The 19,716-nt window shown below is 41.9% G+C and overlaps 1 protein-coding gene across 5 annotated transcripts in view; it reads left to right on the top strand.

The window, feature by feature from the left end:
• SEPTIN11 (septin 11) overlaps window positions 1–17,853 on the top strand; it is a 91,811-nt gene extending 73,958 nt beyond the window's left edge. Inside the window, exons 8-11 of one of the 5 annotated variants that reach the window (XM_059922808.1) lie at window positions 5,358–5,490; window positions 7,879–8,066; window positions 13,854–13,918; window positions 16,064–17,853. In XM_059922808.1, the coding sequence (XP_059778791.1) occupies window positions 5,358–5,490; window positions 7,879–8,066; window positions 13,854–13,875 (343 nt within the window). In that variant the 3' untranslated portion in view covers window positions 13,876–13,918; window positions 16,064–17,853. Of the gene's footprint in view, window positions 1–5,357; window positions 5,491–7,878; window positions 8,067–11,514; window positions 15,726–16,063 lie in introns of those variants that run through there. The other 4 variants (XM_059922807.1, XM_059922812.1, XM_059922811.1 and 1 more) reach the window with 4 other exon arrangements.
• The last annotated feature ends 1,863 nt before the right edge of the window (window positions 17,854–19,716 follow it).

Raw genomic sequence — 19,716 nt, 5'->3', positions numbered from 1 at the left:
GGGCAGTCAGATCTAGTAGGAGGGCTTTTTCCAGAATGTGCCACAGAGGAGATGCTCTGGCTCTGTGGACCATGTAGTCTCTGTCCCAGTTTTTCAGCTCCACCCTTGTAGTGTGAAAGCAGCCAGAGACCCTAACGTAGAAGAACAGGAGTGGCTGTGTTCCAATAAAAACGTATTTACAAAAACAGGCAGGGCCAGATTTTGCCCTCGGGCTGTAATTTGCCAGCCCCTGGACTAGATCATCTCTTGGAGCCCTGAGCTGCCTGCAGAAGTTGGAATGCATGTGACTGTTTCTTAAGTCTGTTAGAGGTAATTTACCTCCCCAAATGTTAAGAACCATTCAGCACAGCTGTGTTTTGTTCAGCTCTGGAATTTTGGAGTCTGTGATGCAGGCCCCTTCACTAACCTTCCACCATCTCCACCATCTGGGGCTGCTTGGGTTCCCAGGAACCAGGGCTGGTGAGGATTTCCTGCTGCTGCCTCTGTCTCTGCGTTTGAGTTACAGTTTCTCCTGCCAGGCCAGGGTAGCTGCCCGCCAGGAGGAGGGTTGCTGGGTGGGTCCAGCAGGTTCTGCAAGGCCTGGCAGAACTGGATCCAGCTCACTGCTCTGGCCTCCCCGTCCCCACGGGCTTCCGGACCCTTGGTAGATGTCGCTGAGGCCTGACCTGTAGAGAACGTGCTTTATTCACGCGTATCCCCCTCCCCATTTGGTTCCTTTTCTACTGGCCTGAGGGTTCCTTTTTGAGGATGAAAAGGAGGGAAATATATTTTATATAAAATATATTTTGTATATGTAAATATTTTATATATAAATATATTATATATATATATATGTATATATATAAAACCAAGGCCTTTACTCTTTTCCCTGTATAAGAAAATAAGAAACAGAGAGAAGTAGACCTTCTAAAAATAAACACCTTCTATCATCTCAGTTCCTGGGAACCCTGGAAATAGTTTCTCCTCTTAGAAACCCACTCACTCAACCTCAGGTGGCCCTCTTGGTGCAGGCAGGATCATTTGGAACATAAAAGTTGGCTTTGAATCACATGTCTTGGCAGATAGCAAGGTGAAATAAACTTGGTTTTCCTCTCCTTGGAAACCACTGCTTTACAAAGGGCCCAGCCTCTCCCTTGGAGGAGTTTCCAGCCTCCCCAGCACTTCCTGCGAGCCTGACACTGAGGGTGCAGGAGGGGACCTGCGTGAATGACGACACAGTTAAGGAAAAGCAAAAGCCACAGTTAATTTAAGGGATTTCCCAGAATTACGCCTTCAAAGTCATCACGCCTGCATGCTCACAGAAGACTTTCTTTTCCTTGTGAATTTAGGGTGAGCTTGGAGGAATATCAGTGAAGGACTCAAGGCTTTTATATTCTCAAAGTAGAGGATCCCTTCACGGGTGTACAGTGAAGTCCGTCCTCCCCTCTGGGCACCCTGTGTCCACCACTTGCCCTCTGGGTGCCACTTGTGTTTATACCATGTGTTTATAAAGCAGAGAGTGGCCTCTAAAGCCGAGGCCCGTAAGTGGGGGCTCCCCTGAATATATGACACCGTGTGAAACCAAACCAGAAGCTGGGCGAGCACAGGAACAGGCCGCATTTAAGCCTTGGAAGTACGTCCCGGGCACAAAAGCTGAATCTGCCCCTGGTGCTTTCCTTCAACCTGCCTGCGTTCAGAGTTGTGTCTCTCTTGTCTTGCGGTAGAACCTTTCTCTCTGTCACTACACGTGTATATGTCCAGGCGTCAACCTGCTTTTTCTTGTGCGCATCTTTCCCACCTGCTGGCCTGCAGCCTCAGAGCTCATGCCTCACCCCCGCCAGAGCACCCATGCCTTCCCTGGACCCAGGTCCCCCAGACCCTGGCCCCTTTCTGGCTGGCACTGGGGGAAGATGGGGGCGGGGATGGGTCTTGTCCCTGCTGCTTGTCTCCTGAGATGCCACCGCCCTCTTCCTAACACTCCATCCTCACCTCAAAACACCACCTTCTCCTTGACTCTACCTGTCAGGTCACAAAAAAGTGCTCCTTTACTGCCCCTGTCTCAAGAAATCACAGAGTTTTCGGGCCCATGAGACCATTCATTTTTAGGAGCATGGAGGCCTCATTTCTCCCACCTGAGCTAGGTGGCCCGGCTGAGAATCCCGGCTCTGTCACTTCTTCACTGTGTGACCTGCACAGGTTACTAAGCCCCTCTGTGTCTGAGTTTCTCCATGTATAGAATGGGAGGTGATAATAGCTACGTCACTGCGTTGTTGTAAGGATAACACACTCTCGTGTGTAAGTTCCTCCGTAAACCCCGGCGGCGTGCAGCGCTCTGGCCTGCCCCCCGCTGGGCGGTCCAGGAGCCGTAACAGGGAGAGAACGGTGCTACGTGAATTACCCGAGTGCAGGATGAACTGGAGTGCCAGTGCCCGTTCTCCCTTCCCTTGACCTCCATGAGCAAAGCCTGCCTCTCCCACACGCTGTTAAAAGAAAATAAGAAGATAAAAGCCTCAGTTTCAAACGAGCCCAAACCCTCATGAAAAAATTGTTCACTTCTCACTTGGAAAAGGGTGTTAATAACTACAATTAAAAATTAAGTTGGAAGAGCTAGAAATTGCAAAAGGTATCATCACTTTAGGTATCTGAGAGGATACTATAGATCCAGTTCCTTCTGGACTGGTTTTCACTGGCTGGAAGCATAGGGGAGGGTCTCAGGTGTCTCTCATTCACATGTGGATTTCCGCAGGTGCCCAGGGAGTAGGATCTGTGACTGCATTGCTAAGAAACCTACTGCAGGTGACTCCTTGGAGTGGGGGGTTTATGATTTCTTTTTCATACGTTGCTTATGATTTCCAGTGTCAGAGTTGCAAAGCTGGTTCCTGTCCCCGGATGCAGCCATCTAATAAGCAGCATGTGTTGAGGCCATCTGGCTGGTGGCAATATCGCTCCTTATCCTTTCTCTAGAACATGCGCTTTCCAGCTTTGGGCTGCAACCTTCACTATCAAATGTGTTCTACATCGTGATCCAGTATACACATATCATGAAGTGATACCTGCTCTTGGAGTTTGCACTGCATTCTGGTTTCTTCTATCCTGTTCTCTAAACTTTTTAACATACTGGTTAAAACCCTTGATTGGGTCATGACCCATAGTTTGAAAATGGATCTCCAGAAACTGGAGCCTAAGCTAGGTTGTGGTTGGGACTGGATCAGGTCGAGTCATGCTGCGAGGTCTCAGAATTCCAGTAGCATTACCCAAAGGACCTTCTCTCTGTGGGTCACTTAACAAAAGTTACCACAATTAAACAAATTAGGCTCTAAGTGAATCGACTTAAACAGGTTTTTTTTTTTTTAATTGAAGGATTTTTCAGAGCACTTAAGACAAGCAGTGGTTGGCAGACTAGTTACATCAAGTCACCTGGAAGCATTTTAAAAATACAGATTACTTTTGCCTTCTCCTGACATCCTGAGTCAGCATCTCCAAGTGTGGAGTTAGGAAACTGTGCTCAGAAAAGTCCAGTAAAACATGCCCAGGCGACCCTGACGTGCTGCAGGGCTTGGGAGTCACCGTGCGCTGTGGCTCTCCTAAAGGGAGGTCACACATTGCATTTTCCTTTTGTTCTTTTGACTTGGGAACCCCACTTTTGAAGCTTTCTTGAAACTAGCGATCTCTGGAACACACTTTGGGTCATGTTTCTTGGTAATGTTTCTATACTAGGTGTTCCACTGCTTGTTAAGAAAGAAGAGGAAGATGGATTCATTATCTTAAAATCAACAAAAACTGGGTTCCCCCAAAATTTCATACCAGGGACAAGTCATCCTCTGCCTTTGGCCATTCTGACACAAATGATAGTGATAAAGAGTTTATTAGAAGTTAACAAGCAAAATCAAACTCATGAATTATTTTATAGTTTCGTTATCCATGCATTTCTCTATCTCTGTGGCTATATAGCTTAAATTTCAAGTCCAAATATTGCTATTAATATTAGCCAACACTAATGTCGGCCAAACTTGCTTTTGTCTCCTAAGATAATGTGAAAGCCAAATATACCTCCAGAAAGTCCCAGCTCCTGATTGTCCATTACCCAGGCAGTGTTGACACTCTTGAGAGCAGGAGAACTGATTGTTCAGCAACCAATAAGAGCATTGATTATAGACGTATAAACAATCCTAATTAATGCATTTTGTAAGTATGTTGCTCTTTATAAACGTATATCCACATGCACACGCCCCTCCACCACCTGAATGTTCTTTTTCTCCTTCTACATGGACAAGTGTGAATGTTGGGGTGGCTCTGCATGGAGCCTGGGGTCATCCACAGGTGCTCTTCATTTTGGAATCAGCACTTTGGATGCATTTGGTCCCTGGGTAAAAGTGGATAATCCTGCTGCAGACTTGTGTAACTGTCACAACCCTTGTTCTAGGGAAACTGCAAGGGAGAGATAGAGATAGCAATTACCGGCAAATGTATCTCTGTTTGTATGAGTGTGGGTGTGGGTGTCTGTTTTTTTCCTAAGTTGTGTTACCAAAGGTGATTTTTTTGTAAATGTATCTGTTCTGACTTGGAGGTAAAACTGAGTGATGGCCTTTGCTTTAAAATATTGGGCCCCAAGTTCTGTAGACAGTCAGGGGGAGGATAAGTTTTAAAATAAGAATCAAACTCCTCCCTGCTCTATTTACAATTGGTAATACCACTTGAAGAGCAGCAATTTTCTGTAATATCTTTAGATACACTATTGTCTCTTTAGATGGTTCACTGAGTCTGTTTTCTAAATTGGGGGCTGGAGGAAGACGAGTGTGGGGGTAACACTTATTAAGCACCGATGTTATCTCAAATGCTTTACTCAATCTGCCCACATTTACCTCCCGAAATCATGGGCCCCGGAAGACATTGTATTCAGAGAACATTGAGGCTGAGAGGCCGTGCCCTTCCCAAGATCAGTCAGTAAATTGCTGTGAACCCAAAACCAACCCTGGTGGATCTGTCTGGCTCCAGTGCCGCTGCATTTCTCTCCCTACACCCCCTCCATCTTCTAAAATTCTAAATCACGTCTTCAGTATCTACGTGGTACTGAACTGGGAGATACTGGCCAGCCCAGGCTTCCCCTGTGTGAATGTATGTAGCATACAGCTTGGCCAGTAGGAGACATCCCATTAGTGCTACACTGTACTTATTGCCTCATCTCTGGTTCCTGACGTGCTTGTCTTTCTGATCGCCACATAACTAAAAAGAAGATGGTGCCATTTTGTGTGTCCTTGAACCTGGTGAGTTGGCAGCCTTATTTATTTTGAGGAAGTGGCTGGGTAGGAATTGTCTGGACTGAAATTTCTTATCATGCAACTTCATGACACTGTCCTTGGTTTGTGGCTTTTGAATAGTCTTCAGGAGACATACGAAGCAAAAAGGAATGAATTTCTGGGAGAACTTCAGAAGAAAGAAGAAGAAATGAGACAGATGTTTGTCATGAGAGTGAAGGAGAAAGAAGCTGAACTTAAAGAGGCAGAGAAAGAGGTAAGCCATCTGTCCTTGCGTCCGGGGGAGACACAGACGAGACAGGCCTTCATGCTGCTCTAAGCACTTGCTACATATATTCTATCACACGAGGGGCCTACTAACCTGGTACGAAGAGTAGGGTAGCCAGTCTTATCCCCATTTCACAGATGGTAACACTGAGTGTCGTAAAGCTTAAGTTATTTATGCAGTCACATACCTAGTTAGTAGCAAAGCCAAGACTAAAGCTAGAACTTAGGTTTCCAGACCTGATCCCACATTCCTTGTAACTCCATATTTCATCAATAGTGATGAAATGTAAGATTTGCAATTCTGGGACCATTATTGTCTCAGTCTACCAGTCAACTCAGTGAGCTAAACAGTGGAGGGCCCTTCGCCCCTGTCTGATGGGGGACGGGCTCCGTCCGCCGTGTCTGTGCTCTGGCTTCCCTCTGGGACGCACACCCCTGGCTCCAGTGTCCCGCTGACTCTAGTTCCCCGCGCCCAGCCCAGGGTAGCTGCATCCTAGAGGTTCCCATGGACTCCTTTTTTATTTCTAAAGAAGTGTTTATTGATTATTTGAGTTTTATTTTGAGAAGTTTCTTGAAACACAAAGTATAGTTTTTGGTGTATCACTTTTGATATGGAACAAAGTTGTTTCTAATAATTAAGCACACAGACACACAAATTATCACTTTAAAATATTTTAAGCACACAAAATCTGCCTAAAACTGCACAGATGAATGTATATTTCATTATAATGCACCCATTATTTAAATTAAACCAAGAACTTAATTTAGTTGCCATTAGATGAATGAAGTGTGGAAACTTTTAAGGTCACTTGATTAAATGCATCCTTTTTACTTATATTTGTTCCTTATATGTAATACCCTAAATACACGGCTAAACGTGTGCATAGAATATTATAAAATGAAATAACAATGAATATTTTCAGATGTACAGATTATTTCACATTATAATGAGTAGTAATTTGATCTCATTTTAAGTAATATTTTCATTATAGTAAGTTACAGTTTTAGCAGAGCTCAGAATTTAAAAGTCAATTCTCTTCAGATTTTAAAATGACCCAATTAATTCTTTAGCTGATATAGCTCAATGAATATTGCTCATTTTACCCTGTTAAAAGATAAACTGAGGGACTTCCCTGGCGGTCCAGTGGTTAAGAATCCGCGCTTCCACTGCAGGGGGCACGGGTTCAATCCCTGATCATGGAACTAAGATCCCACATGCTGTGCAGCGTGGCCAAAAATTAAAAAAAAAAAAAAAAAAGATAAACTGAGGCACATTAAAATTTATAAGAGTTTATCTGAGCAAACATCAATTGGAATCAGGCCCCATGGATTTCTGCTGTAACAGTCACCCCAACGAGAGAGAGCAAGAAATAGGTTTGCCTTTGATGCTAAATAATAAGAAACTTAGAGGTTATTTAAATAGGTAAGTACTCACCCTAGTTTTGCTGCAGAGAAAGGAAAGTTGAGCCTTATTTGCTGTTGGCTTTAAGTATCAAGTTGAATGCTAGGTAAAAATTCTAGAATTATCTAAATAGTAAGGATTTCCCCCTCCCTCCCAGTTTTTTTTTTAATGTAAATTTATTTATTTATTTATTTATTTATGTCTGGGTTGGGTCTTTGTTGCTGCGCGCGGGCTTTCTCTAGTTGCGGCGAGCGGGAGCTACTCTTCGTTGCAGTGCACAGGCTTCTCATTGCATTGGCTTCTCTTGTTGCAGAGCACGGGCTCTAGAGTGCAGGCTCAGTAATTGTGGTGCACGGGCTTAGTTCCTCCGCCGCATGTGGGATCTTCCCGGACCAGGGCTCGAACCTGTGTCCCCTGCATTGGCAGGCGGATTCTTAACCACTGTGCCACCAGGGAAGCCCCCTTCCATTTTTTGTTTCTGCATTGTGATAATTTTCTAAATTCAGTTTGTCAAGGGCCAGAAATTTCTCCACATACTCTTCTTATTTGAATAGTATGGATACATATATCTGTAGTCACTGTGTAAGTCTCTAAGTAAATATAGATTATACTTTTCAAAAAAGGACCAGAAGTAAAGAACTTTTCTTACCACTAGGGTGAGTTTCTTATTAGGACCATGGATAATTTTTATTTTCTTCTTTATGCTTTTTACAATGAAGACGTATTTTATTATCAGAAAAAGTGCACAGAGATTCCCCTTAGTGCTAAGCGATCCAAGTTTCAACAGTGTTTAGGGCCCCAAGGGATGCTTTTCACCACCTCGGCCTGGCTCAGCCCCAGACGGTACCTCACTCGTGTAACTAAAGCACGGGCAGCGGCACACGTACGTTCTGCTTTTGAACAGATCCAGGTAGCCTTACGCCAGTAAGCGTCCCATTCCCTCCACCAAGCTTGTCTTCCTCCTCTTCTCTCCAGCTCCACGAGAAGTTCGACCTCCTAAAGCGGACACACCAAGAAGAGAAGAAGAAAGTGGAAGACAAGAAGAAGGAACTGGAGGAGGAGGTGAACAATTTCCAGAAGAAGAAGGCGGCAGCTCAGTTGCTACAGTCCCAGGCCCAGCAGTCTGGGGCCCAGCAAACCAAGAAAGACAAGGATAAGAAAAAGTAAGCGGGTGTCACCCCCACGCAGCGGGGCCCTCTAACAATTTATTCCTCTTGCATGTCTCTACTTTTCCCATTTACAGACTGGAAACTGGTCTGTTACCAGAAAGATAAAAGCAAGAATTTTCTCTACAGTGCAGGGGAGACGACAAAGGTTTTTAAAGTATTTCTAAAGGGTACACAGACACTAAGTTATAAAACTTGACCACACGATCCAGCCATCAGGACTGGAGTAACCTGTCGTCTCCAGTAGCATCTTCTGCAGCAACACTAGGACTCTTGAGAAGACAGTGCATTTCTCTTCACTACTCTCTGGAGACAATCCTCACGGCTCTTGATAAAGAGCATCCTAAAACTATGATTGTTAGAATTATTTTTCTATTCTCTGTTGTAAGGCTTAAGAAGCCAGTCATTGAAAGTCTTGTTCTCAAAAATGAAAGATTTGGAAGAACTACTAGTGGCCACTAGTTTTCCCTCTAAATTCCACAAGATGATGAATCGTTTTATTGTGAAAATGGGATCGAAATGCCCGTTAAGACACCTCCACCAATTCTCAAGACACACCTGTACCCGCACAAAATTTTTTTTAAATATGGCCTTGATTTAAGGTGCCAAAGGGTCAGATTCTGCTTTTGAGTTGTCACTACCTATGATACTCCAATAGCAGTGGCCTGAATCCAGTAGGAGATTTGGGCCTTCCTTGAAATTCTGCTGTGATTTGAAGCTTTACAGCAAATCACCTGAAAGACTAGGGGGTGGCACTTTATGACAATTACTATTGGTTTGACAGTAAGCACAGTGGTCAATAAGATGCCTTTGAAGAAAACCTTAGTGGTAGCTGGGTGGTGAGCCCATGGATGCCACCCTGCTTTGTCTGTTTAAGGTGTGGTCCTCTGAGGGCGTGTTTCAGGATTCCTGCTCTTCATCCTTAGATGCTAAGGTTCTAGGGCAAAGGCTGACAACTAAGTAAACAATAAAAATGTTGGTACTGGAGTAGGCAAAGAATTACATTCTTAGACATATATGGCAGACAGGATTGAGCCTGCACAGTAATCGAGTCCTATCCCGGGGGAGTGAGCTCGATAGTGGTGTTCACTTAATCTGAGTGAACGTGCAGACTTGTCCCCGAGGAATCTTGTTACGTTTCCTGTGGTAGAAACCAAAATGCACAGAGAAAGTTTGAAATTCTACTTTGCAGACCTTGACTTTCCAAGCTCTGAGCCAGCAGGAAATGTATGAAGAGAGCAGGGGAGCAAGCAGATTTTCTAAGCAATAGAAAGTAGTTGGTGTAGGTGAGCTGTGATTTGAATGGGGTTGGTACAGACCCATGTGGTCAAAGGACTCCAGGGGCCGAAAATTTAGTTATGCTGGATTAATTCTGAGAGTAACAACTGCCTAGATTATAATCCAGTTCAATAAAGCACTTTGTAGCTACACATGTTTGGAGAGCATCGGTCACTAATGGTGACGTTCCCCATGCAGATTCAGAGATGAGTGACTCTTCCAGGGAAGACAAAACGAAAGCCATTTGGCATCATTCCCTTGTTAATCCAAACTAACCCAGGATAAAAATAGGTGGTGTGTGTGTGTGTGTGTGTGTGTGTGTGTGTGTACACATCTATAGGCATGAATGAAACAGGAAAAAGCTGCTGACTCACGGTTTAGGAAACCCAAAGTCGAGTTTTTCTTACCCTGAAGCACTAAAGTGCGTAAAGGTACATGTTTTAGAACTTAAAATGTTTATAGAAGACCAGCAATGTTCCAAGGATATTTCATGTATACTGGATGTGCCTTTAAGCAATAAAAATTCCGAGAGCTGACCAGTACTGTGCCTCCATTTTAAAAAGTATCTAATCACAGACTTCTCCGTGCAAGGAGGTTTTTCTTGTCCTATAGAACGTTTTAGGTTATTTTCTTCCCAGCCTTGGGCCTTAGCAGTGTATAATGCTTTTCAAGTTTATGTGAAGTGTGTGCGAATTCTATTTTAGCCTTATTTATACATTCTCATTTATTATTAATGGAATTAGACTTAATTTGGTGAGCAATAGTCACCAGATTTTGTGCCTGACAAGGGCGCATACTTTTCGGTAACTTCTAGGTTCTTAAGCTTTTCCACACTTTCCCATTTGAACAGAGAAAGCAGTTGCCAGTTGGAGGCCTGAAGTGTCAAATTAAAAAAAAATCACTTCCCTTGCTGCCAGTGGAGAGTTTTGGTTAGAGAGGACCACAGACAGACAGTAATCAGGGTAACCAGAACAGTACTTGGAAAATAAATGGGAGGCTCTTTGCTCCTCGTGTAGCTGGAGGAGAGACTGGAGTCACCACGCTTGCCGCTTAGGAGCTGCTCCAGGGAGAGAATTTAAAAAGAGATGCGTATTTATTCACCTGCCACGCTTCCACCTTAGAGCTTCACTTCGTTTTTCTAATAGTTTTAAATTCCATTTTTTCTATTCTAATGACACGCTCCCTCTTTAACGTAGGTAAGGCTTTGTACTTCTCCTTGACCTGTTAGTGGCATGAGAGCATGTAACATTTCCTAAGATTACAGACAAGGTAGAACTAACCCTGGCACTGCCATTAGCTGGACCCCCGCCTCCTGCCATCTCTGGCCACCAAGTCACTTTCCTTGTTTGCGGCTACACCTCAGTGGTGGGGGTGCCCGAGGGTAAGCTGTTCAGTAGTTGTTCAGTGTTCATCTTTTCTGAAAACTTTGCACAGTTGCCAGCCAGCAGTTTGCTGGTTAAGATGCAACCATTCCAAAAAGAAAGTTTTAAAAATCTATCATTTTAAAACTGTACCTGGCATCTGATGACTATAGTTTACACAATCATCCACTCATCTTTTCTTTTTTCAAAGAATATTTTGATTCTTCCTAAGGAATGAAGCTGCATGTTTTGGACTTGCCTCAAATTAGACATGTAAATCTTGGACTTGGCATTGCTTTGTACCTAGGAGGGGGAAGCCTCTGGGCATTGCTTTAGCTGTAACCACATAATGATTGTCCTTTTTTTTTTCCCTCCCAAGTAGATTAATAGCATGTCCTCCATCCACTATATTCCAATCCCCAAGTTACTTGTTGAAAGACATTTATTGTATATTCAGTACCGACGTGATGCCCAAATCTAATAGAGAATGGTTTTGTGTTATTTGAGAAGAAAGTCAAACAGCAAATCCTTTCACTAGAACATGTAGTGGTTTCAAGAAGTCACTCATGAATTCTGAATTACCTGCAAATGGAAACTAACCACGTGTTCTTTAATTCAGTATTAAAATTTTGCTTTTGCTTGTCATGTAGAATAGCTTACTCAAATTTTTGGTTTTAATTTCTGTCAATTCCATAATCATTGCATGAGCATTCACCATCACCGAATGCTGGTGCTGGCGCTCCTAATTTTCCTTCTTTTAATTTATTATTATTTCTAACTTTTTTGTTTTGTTTTTTAACTTGCAGTGCAAGCTTCACATAAAGCCTGGCAAGCCAAGGATGGTCCGCATTCACCTGCTTTTGCAGTAATATTGTATCTCTGCCATCTGTGTCCTTTTATTTTGTTTTATTTTTATTTTTTTCCCTTTCCCAGACACCATATAACTATTAACTCATTTTGCTGAATGTTGTTCGGTGGTGGAAAATGATAGAACAAGGGGATAACAGCAAAAGCTATGTGCAGCCGGACTTTGTTTCTGGAAAGCAAATGATTTGCCTTTTATGCCTGTTCAGAGTGGCAGCAGGAAGCATGCCTGTTCTGTTACTTTTATGTTGCTTTGGACCAAGGGAAGGAGGCTAAATTGCTACATGTACGTCTGACAGGAAAACTTTTCACCGCCTCAGCAGCTGACTATAAACCTGAATAGCCATGACCACTTGCTCTTCTTGATTATTCGTCTCCATGACGCGAAAGGCCCTGAACTCCCTCTGTCTCTTCTCCACACCTGCCCCGAACCAAGGTAGCTTTGTATGTAGGCAGAACGGTGGGTAAGCTTTACCTGACTTTTACCCTTGCGTGGATTTTTTTTATTACTATAATAACATTATTTGGCCTGGGTTGTGGGTCTGTTCAGACTGACTGTCTCCTCTTATGGCTTTAAAAATGTGTCTGAACCCCTGTGTCTCAAATCCTGGCCAAGTGGGGTTGTAATAAGAAAATGATGAGTCTTTTCCCTTGTGTCAGGGCAACCTTGGCGCTCTCACAGATAGCCCTCTCCAAGGCTGGATCAGACAACCTCGTTTAGCAGAAGGATCTTTTACTGAGGATGATGGGCTTTCCACAACCTGCTTACTACTTACAAGATCCAGTCTTTTCATAAACACGCCTAAGTCTGCTCTCAGTAGGCTGAGAGAGGAGGGCCTAATGACTGATTCCAGGATATTGAGTGCTTCTAATAACAATTTTCAATAATTATGAGGAGAAATTTTCCAGAAATATTTAAAATAGAAAATCTGTTATAAACTGTATCATCTGCAGCACAAGTTTGAGGGGGCCTTGTCAACTTAAGGTAGAAATGGGAAGGAACATAATATAAACCCACAAGTCAAGAAAGCAGAAATTCAGCTTCACATCCAGTTTCCTTGCATAGTCTCTTTTTGATATTTGCAGTAAAGGCATGAAGGAATAGAACGGCTGGTCTTTCAAATCCAGTTGTCTTGAAGGAATTTCCTCACCTTTTCCTTCACCAAGACTAGCTCCACCTGCTCTTTGCGTTTAAGGCCCAGTGCCCCATCAACAAGGGTTAGGACTTAACCATATGGCAGGACATAGACTACATGCCAAATTTGTATGGAAAAGGGCATATCTAATCTCTTTTCTGTACTTTTCCTTTTTGAGGCTTATCCTTTCATTTCCTTGATTTTTCCCCCTCTAATAACAAGATACTCGCAGCTTTCTAACTCCGTAGTCTCCTGTTTCTTACTTGAAAGAATAACATTTCTCATGAACCTGATACTTCACCTCCGCGTTTTCCTTTTGGCCTTCACTAGTCATACATTAATCAAATAGGATAGAATACACACACACTTACACACACTTTTTTTTTTTTTTAATTAATAAGTCTCTAGTTGATTCCAATGAAGACTTTTTTCCCCTTCTTTTTATCCTCAACCACACTATTATGGGACAGAAGGAATGGTCGTCCATGAACTGATTTAGGCGTAATTAGGCAAAGTAAGAGATCAGTTTCATGGAAGCCGAAACTAAGCTGGGATAGAAACTGCAAACCAGAAGCAGCAATAGTGGTATAAAGACAGGCTCAGGAGCTACTGGACCAATGTTTTTGTTTTTGCTTTTGCTTTTTTAATGATTCTAGTCTGAAGCTGGCTATTAGGCGGCATGCTGATTCTAACCATGGGCTGAGTTTGCTCAGATGCTGTGCACCAGACAGAAGCTTGAATACCTTTGTTGTATGCTTGTTCCAGCCATTGCTTGTGTGAGCATTTTCGTGCCTTGTAACAGGAAATACACTTCTAAATTCTAAAAATGCATCACTTTAAAATTTTCATTTTACATGCATCACTAAAGCCTTTTTAAAGTGAGCCTAGCCACGAAAGGTATCCAGCTGACTTTTTGATTCCAAGACTGTTGATTGATTGGATTGATTTTTTTTTTCCCATTAAATTTTTCACAGAAAAATAAATCATATGGAGAGTCAGGGAATAAAAAGTCAAAGAAAACATATAGAAGCTTTTTTAAAAAATGCATTGCTTCTGAACTTTTTTCTGCCCCTGCTCCCTGGCCCTATTTGGTTTGTTATTGCTGCCCTCTCTTCTTTCTGTATCTGTGCCTTTTTTCACAGTAGTCCTTGGCTCTGCACGGAATAAATGATACCCTCAAATCTAATTGGATGTGCTTTCGCCTTTGCATGTAAGTACGGCAGTAAGAAACCTTTGAGACCTTTTTGACTTTTTAAAATTAGAGAAACAAATGGGATAGGTGGATTTTTTTTTTTCCCTGGAGGGGGGTAGGGAGGTATTGGTTTGAGTATCCTTTGTTTTTTTAAAAAACAAACAAAAACCCTAAATATATTTAAAATGGCTCACATTTATATCTTTTTCCCAAGAAACACAGAGATTTGACTTTTCCTTAATATCAGTGTGCAAGTCAGAAATTACTAACCCCAGTCTGTGTTCTACACAGCATTGTGGGTTCATTGGATATTACAGAGGGTCCTTGGTTTTTTTTTTTTTTTTTGGTTTTTAGTGTTTCATTTTTTTTCTAGGTTTTTTGTTTTGTTTTGGTTTGGTGTTTTTTGTTTTTTGTTTTTTGACTGCACCACGCGGCTTGCGGGATATTAGTTCCCTAACCAGGGATTGAACCCGTGCCCTCAGCAGTGAGAGCACGAAGTCCTAACCACTGGACTGCCGGGGAATTCCCAGAGGGTCCTTGGTTCTGACTGTGTAAGTGAAGTTAGAATGAGAAACTACTACCTTCCACTAGAGAAAAAGCAAGAGGAACATTTTTTTTTTTATGCTAGGCTCCCTTTATGATCGCTTAATTTTTGGTGATCTTGGTTTAATGGTCCTTCCCTTGTGCTAACTACTGGCAGGGAATCACCTTTTTTTTTTTTTTTTTTTGGCCAGCTCTTGCTGGCCTCTCCCCACATCTTTTGTTCAACCATAATGACCATCTTTTTGCTTCTTCTGGACTTTAGATACCCATAACAGTTGTAAGTGCAGTAGGATGTGATGGAAAAGCACTTAGGAGAATTTACTGGCAGTTTAGAGACTATGTTTTCCCAACTTAGGCTCTTTATTAATTGGTCAAGGTTTTGTCCAGAAAGGGCACCTCAACCAGGGGAACATTTAACAAAATGCTGGGCACAGGTTACTCACCTTCCTCCTCTGCTTTGTGATCTCACCAGCAATAACACTTCACATCTTGTGCACCTCAAAGACTCGGTTTCCTCACTTTCTTGACATATCCATAAGTGTTTCATATACGAACTGTTGAATCGGATCTTTCAGCTGTTACCAACCCATGTCATACTGTCTCTGTGTGGTCCTACCAAAACTGTCCATTCAGATCCCTTTGCTTTCCCATTTGCAAGTGTCTGAAGTTGTCAAGTCTCAGCTTCCAGAAGTCTCGGTTCCATTGACAGGATACATATGTGATGACTCTTTAGGGGAAATGATGACGAACAAAGTCTAGATTATATGTAGGTATGAAGGGAATTTTTAAAATAAGTTGAAGATTAAGCTGTGAACAGCATTAGAACTTTGTCTATTTCTTAATTTTAAAATATGCTGATATGCCTTAAACTGTAGTTGTAGATCATTGTCATTTTGCTGTTTGAAAATAACCAATGTGTTTTTAAAACTGTTGTGTAATCTACTTTCAGTGTTAATGCAGAATTGTCATATATGTAAACTGCATGTTAGACACTTGTCTTTTTTAAAAAACTAAAATAATTGTATTGATGTGAAGCATATCATTTTTTCAAGTATGAAAGTAATCACTTAGCAAACTTGCTTGGTAATTTGGTGTCTGTTAAGGTAGGAGAGTGGCGGACAGGTAATCTATGCATATATCACTAGTGCCAAGACATGAAGTGGGGGAAAATATATTTTTACCCAAACATCGTGTGCCCTTTTGTGAGTTCTTTTTAGTCACTGTTTGATATGCAAATGTACACATGCTTATAATGTTGGATAAAAGAAGTGTAGGGATGAAAGAGTCTCGTGTTTTCCTACCTTGTCTGGACTTCAAATGCTACCATCTGGGCAGCACCAGCTCCTCCAAGATGCTTGCCACGTGATGTCCTGTACGTCATATTACTGTCTCTGCCACCCTTTCTCCCCGACTCCCGTCCCCTTCCACCCTGACTAGCGCCCCACTGCCCCAGCCGAGGCGTCACCCCCCAGCTGGGCTTGAGGAAGTCATCCCTTTACTGACACACTGCTGTTCTTTCACAGTTTGTTGTAGAGAAGCTCCTTTTTTTTTTTTTTTTTTTTTTTTAAGCCTTTTAAGAATCAAATTTGAATCTGAACCTTTCTTTTTTCTCTTCTGTAGCTTCTTCTTTATGTAACCATCCTGTTGACAAGCCCTACTCTCTCCTAATGGACATAGAGCATTAGAAGAGCAGGAGCTGTCTGTTCACACGTGTTGGGGAAGAGTTACCTCATTTCCACCATCGCCTCCTATTCTTTTAAAGTCTGGGTCAAATATTGCACTGCTGTTTGTATTTGTCAATGTCTGTTTACAAACCACTGCCCATAGTGGTTACTTAAGTGACTTATCACCACCAAAAACAGTAATACCTAATACTACTACTTAAAAGGAAATTGAGTGAAACAGAGAACTTGGGCCAAAACCCAAGGTAGCCCTGTGTTGGGATCCTCTTGCTTAGCTGTCATGTTCTTGAAGCTGCTGACCCAAGAACTCATGGGCTGAAGACAGCATGGACCCTAATCTGAGGGTCCACAGACTTGATCTCTTGTTAACAGCAGACCTCTGTCCCGTGAGTGACATTCTGAACGGCCCTATCAGGACCCTCAACCGTCAATCAGGTCATAAGATTGGGGCAACAATTTTCCTTCCTTTTGTTAGCTTTATGGGTTGTTTTGAAGTTTGGGATTTTTTTTCTAAACATTTGATATTGCATGAACAAAGATGGCTGCATTTTTTTAATTTGGAGTGTTCTATTGATACAATGTTTTTATTTTTCAGCTGACCGTCTGCCTCTTGAGAGAGAGAAGTGGGCATCCTTCCTTTAAATTCAGGAACCATTGTTGTTTTATTTGACTCTTTTTCTGTTACCTGCACCCCTTATTTAGGTTTTTGGGGTTTGGGATTCTGTTTTGGAAAAAAAATTTTTTTCCTACTTAGCCAGTTCTGGTTTATGTATTGGTTATTCAAACTTAGTTTTGGTATCAAAATTATGCCAATTTTAAGCTCAAGGGGAAATTTAAATGAAGTTTAAGTCACAGAATTCTGTTTAAGATGCTCTCCTCATCTCAGATACAACAACAACAACAAAATCCCTGTGCTGTCACTGGGATTTTGACCTACAAGTCTTAATCATGTTTAAAATGTGCCAGTGTTAGGTAGATGACTTTTCTGCCTCTAGGACTCAATTTATATTTAAAGGTACCTTAAAATAACTTTCTGGCCCATCCCTGCCTTTTTATTTACTGCGAAGCTCTTCTTTACCTTGTGTCCAGAGTTTTTGTGTCCTGGACCATGGAAACAAACCCCCGACAAGTACATATCCTGTCCCAGACAACAACAACATTAACTTAACGCTGGTTCTGATCAGGTGGCTTACTCCACTGTGTCTGCAAAAAAAAAAAAAATCTGCTGGAAATCACTTGAAATACACCCACATGCAAACACACACACTTCTGCCAGTTGAGTCTGTGAGTTCTAATGCTGACTCGTTTGTGACAGGCTATTTTATTAGCAGCCACCTCTTAGGTGCAGTTTTTGTAGTCAAGGTACAATTTTCTAATTCATTTCTATTTTAAGGCATGAACACGCATTTTAAGTTACCTTTTCATTTCATTACTTGTCAATAGTCTGCTTATTTCCATCATTTTTTAGCCCCATAGTAGGTGGATATTGGTGGAGTGAATTGCATTTGGTAAAGATCTTAGGAGTGTTCCCTTGTATTTAAGAATGGTAACATATGCTTCTGTTGAAAGGTGAAATGATGAAGCAAAAGTCCCTGCTTCTTGAATCATTTGATTCTTGGGAAGAGGTTATTTAGACCAATTGGAGGAGCTTGCTGGCAAGGGGCCTTCTTTACTTAGAAAGACACTATTATTAAATGCAATAAAATCAGATTCATCTGAGCCATTAAATGATTAAAATATAAGAGTCAAGAGCCGTCCCCTCCATACTACAGTGTAATCTGTAAGGATAGAAATCTGCTAATGATGTGACCGCTGGTTTGGGGGTAGATGGTGGGTATCAACTCCTTAACTGATGCTACAGCCTGACATACTGTCAGCTTTGTAAGTTAAACACAAACGTCCTATTGTGTGAAACCACTGTGATTACTAAGTACAACAATTGGATTTATTTTTAAACTCCTTTTAATATTTTAATATCAACTTTACCCTATCACTCATATTTTAAAAGTAAATTCTGCATCAGATTGTAAAGACATTTTTTGGGCAATATTTAAAAATCAAATTAGGCAGTATTTTTTTGTTTAAGTAGAGAAATGAGTAATCTATTTCTGCTATTCCCCTTTTAGTCTTCAGGTTGGAGGAAGTGTAATGGTAATCATCTTAATGGGAGGGGCGAGGGAACTGGCTATTACACGCAGATTGGCCTCTGTTCAGTTATCTAGGGAAAGTGGATAACAGACACCTATCCTCCATTGATTTGGCATTTTACTTAAGGTGGTTCCTTTTCTCAAGTGTTGATAAAACTGGTAGGTTCTCAGGTTCTCTTGGCTGACCAACTAAGAGATACGAATGATAAAAACTACTCGCTTATCCCAAGCTAGATTGTTGAAAAGCAGGGAGAACTGAGCCATCTGAACCTATTTCTATTGGTGATAGGCTTTTTATTTTTCATACAGTCTTTAAAAAAAAAAACAACCTTACTTGACTTCAGATACAGACTCGGCCTTATTGCTGAAAAGTGTAGTCTAGATGGTCTACTTGAGATAGGCACAGCACATGTATAAAGGAGAGACCTGATCTGAATTAGTATGTGCTGAGCTGGGTCAGATAAAATTAGGTCATCTTCCCAATAGGCTTGACCATACTTTTCCCCATCAACTGTACCTAAACGTCCTTCTTAGTTATTTTGGTTATTTTTCTGCCTATCATTGTCCCAGCTTATGGGTACAACTTCTGGACATCTGAAAAACTAAGTACATAGTTTTCACTGTATTTAAATGACATTTCTATGCAAAACCTTTTGCTTTGCAGATGACTGTCATCTTTCCACCCTGGAGACTGACAGTGTTGGCAATGTGGCTCATTTTGAAGATCCTTGTACTTGAATCCTTAAGACCATGGTATTTAGTCCTTGAGACTGATACCATCTGGCTTTCAGATCAGTCTCTAGCAAACAACTGGCACCCTCAGGGCTGGTGTAGAGGTTGAATATGTTAATCTAAAAAGACTAATTGCAAGCCTCGGTAGGTATCTGCTCACCTCGCTTTCCAACCTTCCTATTCTGACAGGTAGCTGTTTACAAATGAGATCTTTTGGTTGTTAGTGGAACATCGTGGGAGGAGGTACAGATGAAGACTTCACATCTGCCTCAAATCAGTTATTTGCATGCTGTGAGTTGAATGGCATTTCAGTTCACTATGGAAACTTCCTTTCAAAATCATGGCACCTAGATCTGAGGAGGCAGAGGCTATTATTACAAGGTTGGTCCTTGTCAAAAAAAAAAAAAACTTGTGGATGGGGGGGAGGGCGCAGAGTAACGTTCCACGAAGAACTCTGCTTAACCATGCCTTCTCTGCACAGGGTGCTGAGAATGCTGAAGCGTTGCAGTTCTAGCTCTCCTTGCCCTTTATTTATATCCATCCATCTTTCCCACCCCCCTCCCCAAATACTTTGTTTTATTCTATATACTGCACCAGGCCTACATTAGGTACTGTGGATGTAGCCACGCACTATGAATTGCATGTCTCTCTGCATACCTCAAACACGGCAAATTCTGGGGGTAAACAGAAAAGGTAAGCCCTTTCTATGCTA

This window comes from Balaenoptera ricei, chromosome 5, assembly GCF_028023285.1.
Source record: "Balaenoptera ricei isolate mBalRic1 chromosome 5, mBalRic1.hap2, whole genome shotgun sequence".
Taxonomy (NCBI): Eukaryota; Metazoa; Chordata; class Mammalia; order Artiodactyla; family Balaenopteridae; genus Balaenoptera; species Balaenoptera ricei.
Note: the sequence above shows the minus strand (reverse complement) of the source record. Positions and strands in the feature narration are given on the sequence as shown.